This window comes from Danaus plexippus (genome assembly GCF_018135715.1).
Source record: "Danaus plexippus chromosome 3 unlocalized genomic scaffold, MEX_DaPlex mxdp_34, whole genome shotgun sequence".
Classification (NCBI taxonomy): domain Eukaryota; kingdom Metazoa; phylum Arthropoda; class Insecta; order Lepidoptera; family Nymphalidae; genus Danaus; species Danaus plexippus.
Window position 1 is genome coordinate 1,724,263 of NW_026869846.1, and position 7,370 is coordinate 1,731,632.

At 31.6% G+C, this 7,370-nt stretch overlaps 1 protein-coding gene across 1 annotated transcript; it reads left to right on the top strand.

The window, feature by feature from the left end:
• The first annotated feature begins 5,909 nt into the window (after positions 1-5,909).
• LOC116769194 (chymotrypsin-2-like) lies at positions 5,910-7,370 on the top strand. The gene is made up of 5 exons (XM_032660259.2): positions 5,910-6,008; positions 6,192-6,369; positions 6,562-6,808; positions 6,902-7,054; positions 7,149-7,370. Exons 1-5 carry the CDS (start codon positions 5,963-5,965, stop codon positions 7,290-7,292), a joined length of 768 nt encoding a protein of 255 aa, XP_032516150.2. The 5' UTR covers positions 5,910-5,962; the 3' UTR covers positions 7,293-7,370.

Genomic DNA, 7,370 nt, shown 5'->3' on the forward strand with positions numbered 1-7,370 from the left:
GTGAACACTCACTTGTTGCATGATAGTTTATATATTTCCATATTAAATAATATTAACTATCAAACTGTTAATACTTGAACATCAGATATATAGGAATAAGAAAATTGGAGGAAATTTATCAGTTTAATTACGATGATGCTATATTTAGGGATTACGTTCAAGTTGAAAAAGATATATGGTATTGGACAATTTGACTATCAGTTTTTAAATAAAATGAACAAATAGAAATGGTAAATCAGGGAACAAAATAGTTTATTATATTGTTTACTTACAGAGTAATATCCTTAAAATAGCCTTAAAACAAATTGCTAACACAATATTAACTCTTAAAATCCTTGAGCGATGTCACCTCTACGACCGACAACCAAAAAGTCAGCCGACGTCTCCTTTCTCACATTGCTTCTATATTATTTTTTTGAGATGTTCCTTACCCTATACATTTCCTTGTTAGGGATCGGTTATTAACTTTTTTTTGAGAGCGAGTCCGACCGCCGCACGGTGCAGTCGTGGTCTAGTTATTTTAAGAGTGCAAAGAAGAGGTTAGAATATCAACGTGTCTGATGTTGAACAACTTCCGAAAAGGGTAGCAAAAAATTTTTGTTATCTTTGAAACATAATTATAAGACAATAAAATATATATTATGCAACTTTTCATCGTGTCTGCTTCATATATTTTGATAAAAATTCCAAAAGTACTTTAGTTAGAAGAATTTTAAGAAGAATTTCAATTATGTTTAGAGTTATAAATAAGATTATATTTTTGTGACCACGCATTGGCTTGACGTATATATCCTGTATATGTATACACATGCACAGGATGTTTAATGACCCCTGGAGAAGTGGTTCTTGGCCAATAAATTACTAATATAATGTTAAAAGTTTAAACAGACTAGAAACTATAATAAGATTTTTATTATTTAAAAGTCAAACGTCGGAAGTAACCAGTGGACTTTATTTTATTCACTGTGACATTCGTACTAAAAAAAAAATATTTACATTTATTTACATGGATATCCTTAACATAGATATGAATGTTCAGAGCTACAAGTATCTATGTTAGTTGTCAATAATTGTTTACATGTTTACAAGTGGCAAATTAATTTGGTTTGGTTTGGAATACAACTACAAACTAAACAACGTATTGCTGTCAATTAACAATAATAATATATTGATTAGAAAATACGAGTATAGTATGAAATATGTCTGAAGAGGTAATATATTGAGTAATTGTGTCAAATTTACAATCATAAAAGCCTGATACACAATAGCTCTGTTTATATGTAACTATACAGGGTGTTTACTTTTGTGTGCGGTTTTGTTACTCAATAATTTTTTACGTGTCTCTTCTGTATGAGTCTACTGTCTCGTCTGATAATAATTAATATAATTATGGATGCTGAACATCGATATAAATTTTTAAATATAACGAGACAGTGAGAAAGTAAAGAACCAAGATTCTGTAACGAATATCACATGACCTAAGTTTTAGGAGCCGTATTCGTAATTGTTAATAGATTAAATTTAAATTCATCACTTCATCAGAAACCATAGAATTTAAGGCAAACCTTTCATCTGTGGTACACTTAGATCTGACTTGTGTCGTTTTTTTGAACTAAGACGGATGTTTTATACAAAAAATTATTCAAACTTCAGAAACAAAATCCTAACATAACAATACCTTGATATTTTTGGCATCTTAGGCCAGTTTTTTAGTGACAATTTAAAATTACAACTTAAAATACATAATGAAATATACATAGATAAGAGCAAAATTCGAACCCGCGACATGCAAACTATCGTCTTCCAGTAACTTTACCAGCTAAACTATAATGTTCCGACGAGTCAGTCGATTAAGCGTTCTATAAGCGAGTAAAACAGCCATAAAGTATCGGAGACGCCATCTATTAGGCTTTTTTTTTACTTATAATACATCAGTTTTAAATTAATTCATATGTTTCATATGCTTTTTTATTTATTGTGCCTTCAACGTAATCTTTTTTGTCCATCGTGGCTCTTAACTGCATAAAATAGTCCAACACGCGTCGATGGAGAAATTTTTATGTGAAATAACACGGCTTTTATTGTATAAACAGTTACTCTTCCTATTATTATATTTTGTGAATTAATGTGATTTTGAAAAAAATATATAATATGATCGCTTATTTTTCTTGTATAATACAGAGAGTCAAAACAAAGTTGAAAAAGCAAGTTACACAAAGCGTGTGTTATATTGTTTTTCATACTACACATTTTATTTTCCTTTGTCCTGGTTCGTTGGAACGTCCGTTTTATACGTTCAGTTTTGTTTTATTTTGTTATGACAAAAGGCTACACGGTCGAGTGACCGCGTCACTTGAACGGTCTTGTAAACTTTTATTTTAACGCGATCTTCGAAAACGGCAAATTTCAAAAGCGTTTATAAAAATCATTCTGTCAATTCTACAACACCATAGGTTGTTAAATAATGAGGTTATATCTCATAATGATTTTGATAAAAATTATACATTGACTCTATATTGATAGGGTCGAGGTTTTATTAAAATATGTTAAGAGAGAGATGAAGAGAACTCTTTAGGATTCTAGATTAGAATTAGCAGATTTTAAGGAATTGAGACTGACAATAAACAATAATGGTACTTCACAATATTTGAAATAATAAAATAATATTTTGTATCGATTATATTATTTGGCGCAACGTAAATTAGTCAAACAAAATAAAATCAATTGAGTCCAGTCTATTTGAAAACCACGATGCCACAGACAGACAGACACACACACACGCATATAAACATCGACGTCTTTATAATAAACCTCTTTTTGTTATAAGTATATTAATAGAATTACTATCTATTAATTGGTATATACATTACACAAACAGAATTATTTTTTGTGGCTCGTTTGGAATACTACAAGGGTACTAAATCCTCCATTACGTAAATTTATTGTGTTCTCATAAACGTACATAATCCTTCTATGAATTGTTTACATTTTTCTATTTTTTCTATTTCTAGTGAGCTCGTAACATTTATTGACCTTGATGGCATGGTCTTTGAGGATGTTGGTTTCCCAAGGAACCGTAAGCTCTGTAATCACATCGCGCTTTAAAATTCGCGTATACATAAATATGACTGGTCTGGAGGCCGACGAACAAATATCCTCTGGGATTTTGTACATAATACAAAAGAAAAATAAACGTCATATAATTCTAAATTAAAACGTTCCAATTATTTATATAAATTCATAAAGGTTAAACATTTTGAGTGTATTTCAAAGTAATATCAACTCAGTTTCAGACCTCAGCTGCTGTAGTTTTGACAAACTATTCCTCAAACATGAATTTCGTTACAGAAATAGAAACTATCAATCTATAAGGACGATATGAATTGAAAGTTCGCTATTAATTGAGGCATATCGCTTGCAGAATCCGATATCCATGCTCCCGTTTATCTAAATATATATACATATATATTTGGTCGTATTTAAGTTTTCAAGCATCTAACAAGATAAAATAATTTAAGAATCATTTTCGCTTGCAGCTAATATTCCCTTGGTGTACGTAAAATATTACTATTCCAAAAATATTTAACATCCAATTACGAAATACAGAATCATATAGAAGTAAAAATTGTATTGTTTTAGTAATAAAATTGTTATACTAAAATATTTTTAATAATATACCTACAAGATATGAAAATGTACTCCATATCATTAAAAAAAGTTGTGCACAAAATTTATTTATCACACTTTTGTTTAATTAAATTCTTCATGAAAGACATTAATTTAGGAACTCAAATCGAACTGAAGGTAAATATGAATTCTTTTATAGACAAAATATCTGACTAACGCATCTTGTTATAACAGAGTAAGGTCATGTAATTACTCCGTAAAGAAAAACAACAATTTATTCAGTAAACAAACACAATTAGGGATCAAAAAAGAGCTCTCATTTAACGGAAGCAACTGAACAACAAGTTTCGTAAAGTTAAATGGTAAAGATAACAAGAACGGTCTCAGTGGAAGACTCTCGACGGAGTTTTAAAAATGGTTTCGACTACGGCATTGTGATAATGTTAAGGAACAGGAGATTGCTTTCACAACGATTCTTGATAAAATAACTCACTAATAATCATGTGATGCAAGCTTTAAGATCAAAATTTTCACATCTGATTTTTTTTGCATCAAATACTTTCACGTGAAACTGCATTTGCATATGTTACAAAGAAAAATAAGCCGTTGTTTCCTGTAGGTTAAAAGGCCCGCCTCTCATACGTTAGGGCGCGGGTTCGGAACCTGGCTAAGTACCAATATGATTTTTCCTAGTCATATTTACTTTGTAAGAGTATTTACATTTTAGACACCACTGACAGACCGTGTCGCCGAGCAGTGACGGGATAACCGAAGGCCAGCCGGAAAACAGGCTGGAAGAGGATTTCTTTACGCGATACTTTATAGGTAAATAAATTGCAATACAAAAGTTGTGTGAAAATACAAATGATATCATTCAGTCATATACCCAATACATTTGCATGAATCATTAATATTCAGTATTAATTTAATAATATTAATAATATTCAGTAATTATTTTTGATATTTCTTAATATAATTTCTTTTTATAAATTATATATAATTCTAATATCAATACAAAAGATTTTAAATATATATATGTTTATATGTCACGTATATACTTAAGAACTATTTTATTAAGGAAATATTATTGTAAGATTGCAACTCCCCTTGGATCCTATCACATTTTAGTTTATCGTAACTTTTTAAAAGAGTTTTAGTTTCGTTATACAAATATCTATCACCGAGAGTTGTTTTCTTCGGCTTTGAATTAAAATTTAACATATCAATACCTTTTTTCTTGCTAACAATTTTTTTCCTGCTAACCTTACATTTCAGGTTTACATAACTAGTACACATAAGCAAAACATAAAAAGTTTATTTTTGTAATAAATCGCTGTTTACTTATAGAGGTAAACAGCTACGAACCTCGTTTACGACCCACACATCCAAACACGGATAGGAATAATTACACCTATACCTTCACCACTCAATAATTAAAACAAAATAACCGAGTCCTATATATCTATAATGTAGGCCGAACACATACTTAGATGTGACATACTTACATTGACTTTTCCAACAAAAATTTTATCGACAAAAATATTGAATTTTTCACTCAGAAAAAACGATTTATCGTCTTGTCAATACATAAAAGATCTTAGTACACGTTTATTTACCATGTGGTTCATCCTATTAGCAAGCTGAAATGGAGTTGACCTGATCACATAGACTGCAGAAAGAACGGCCATTGAGGCACACTGGTTCTAGAGTAGAATCTAAACAAAATGTAGGACGCGCTGTAGCTAAGTGGAAAGATAATATGCGTAAAGTGGCGGGGAAAGATTGGAAAAGAAGAGCTGAAGATCGTACTCAGTGGAGTGTTTTGGGAGAGGCCTATGATGCTAACAATAATATATTTCATTCAAACCACTTGCAAAATTGCAACCTTGTTCTGTAGTCCACATAACTTTTAAATATAGTAGCCGTGGTGGTCGTAAACAACTCCGATGTTCACGCGGAAGGAATAGCGGGCAGAAGCTAGTTGTTGATAAATTACTAGGCAAAAAATACGCTTAAAAAGTTCTTATTTAAGTGAAAGCAACATAGCGCAGATGATTGGAAGCCTTTGGATTGTGTAATAATGCAGCGATTTATTTCCCTCCTGCGTATATTTTTCAATAGCTGTAAAATCCAAGTATATTCTTTATGCGCAATATATGTGAAGTACACGAAGCTGGCACCTCTTGAATTCCCTTACAATTGCTATCAAGTATCAAATACATTTGATTATTGAGTGTTGTAATAATAAGTAGCTCTTAAAGATTCTTTATATAAAAGATCCTCAATTATAATACTACAAATAACTGCGAGATTGACGCTGACGGAACTGTTCAAAATGTTAAAGATCATTATATTTTTCTGTTGTATCTATGTAGCAAAAGGTGAGAGGAGATTAATTTTCAATTGAATTTAATATAAATAAAATATGTATAAAAAAAAATGATATTTGGATAAAATTAAAAATATTTCCAATTTCTACATGTTTATAAAATTCACTCCGAGATATTCTTAAGTTTTTACCATACTAAATAAATTATTTATCAAATTGCGTCTTTTCTATTCAGGTTTTGTGTTGCCGCATTTCATCGATAGGCCTGAACCTTGGATCGTAGGAGGAGAAGATGCCCCTGGAGGTTCTGCACCTCACCAGGCTTCGTTACGGAGCCTATTCAACTTTCACTTCTGCGGAGGATCCATCATAAGCAACAGATGGATTTTGACAGCTGCCCACTGTACTTTAGGGTGAGTGTAGAAAACAGTGATAAAAGTTTTTCAAATGTTAAGGACACATTTGTAAAGCTTTTATGTCCCAAAAATTTTGATAATTGCGATATCTTGTGTTAAATGAAATAGATTTAAATAAATTGATATTTATAAATTTAGGCATAAATTAAAAGCATATTATAACTCTAATCAATTCCGATTATTCTTCAGGGAATCGAGTTTTACGATGAAGGTGTTTGTTGGAACTAACAGTTTGACAAACGGTGGAAATTCCTATTCCGTAGATAAAATAATAATACATGAAAACTTTAGCTACAGCGAAATTAAAAATGACGTCAGTGTTATTAAAGTGGCTAAGGATATAATATTTAATGAGCTTGTACAACCAATACAATTGCCAGACGTAAACACGCTTGGAGGTGCCAATCTTACCCTGACAGGATGGGGCACGACATCGGTGAGTAGACAGACGGACAGAAAGAATAAATCATTTCTATAACATTTATAAAACCTTCAGCTGAAAGTATATTTTATTTGGTAATTGTTTCAGTATCCTGGTAGCAGCCCCGACAAGCTGCAGGTCATAAAACTGCTATCACTAAGCGATGAAGATTGTCGTGATATCTACAGTCACGTTGATGGACCGGATGTGGATAGCACTCAGATATGTTCATTCACCAAGCAGGGAGAAGGTGCCTGTCATGTGAGTAGTTATTACATTATTACAAACATAACTCAGAATATCCTTTTTTCGAATAGCTTTAAGAAGTGCGTTATTATATGTTGCTTATCCCCAGGGTGATTCCGGAGGCCCGCTGGTGGAAAAAGGCAAAGTGGTGGGTATAGTGTCGTGGGGCATGCCGTGCGCCAGGGGATACCCTGATGTCTTTACACGAGTATTTGCTTACAAAGACTGGATTATAGAAAACACTTCTAAATGAGAACAATAGTTAATTAAAGAAAGAATTGAAGTCATTTTAAAACGTAATAAATAAGTGTCACTATGTATGTCAATAAAA

What these genes read in the sequence shown, in the direction of transcription:
- LOC116769194 (XM_032660259.2), top strand. Translation starts at nt 5,963, where the DNA reads ATGTTAAAGATCATTATATTTTTCTGTTGTATCTATGTAGCAAAAG. An exon ending in TTGTATCTATGTAGCAAAAG is followed by an intron (nt 6,009 to 6,191) that starts GTGAGAGGAGAT and finishes TTTTCTATTCAG; the next exon opens with GTTTTGTGTTGCCGCATTTC. An exon ending in GCTGCCCACTGTACTTTAGG is followed by an intron (nt 6,370 to 6,561) that starts GTGAGTGTAGAA and finishes ATTATTCTTCAG; the next exon opens with GGAATCGAGTTTTACGATGA.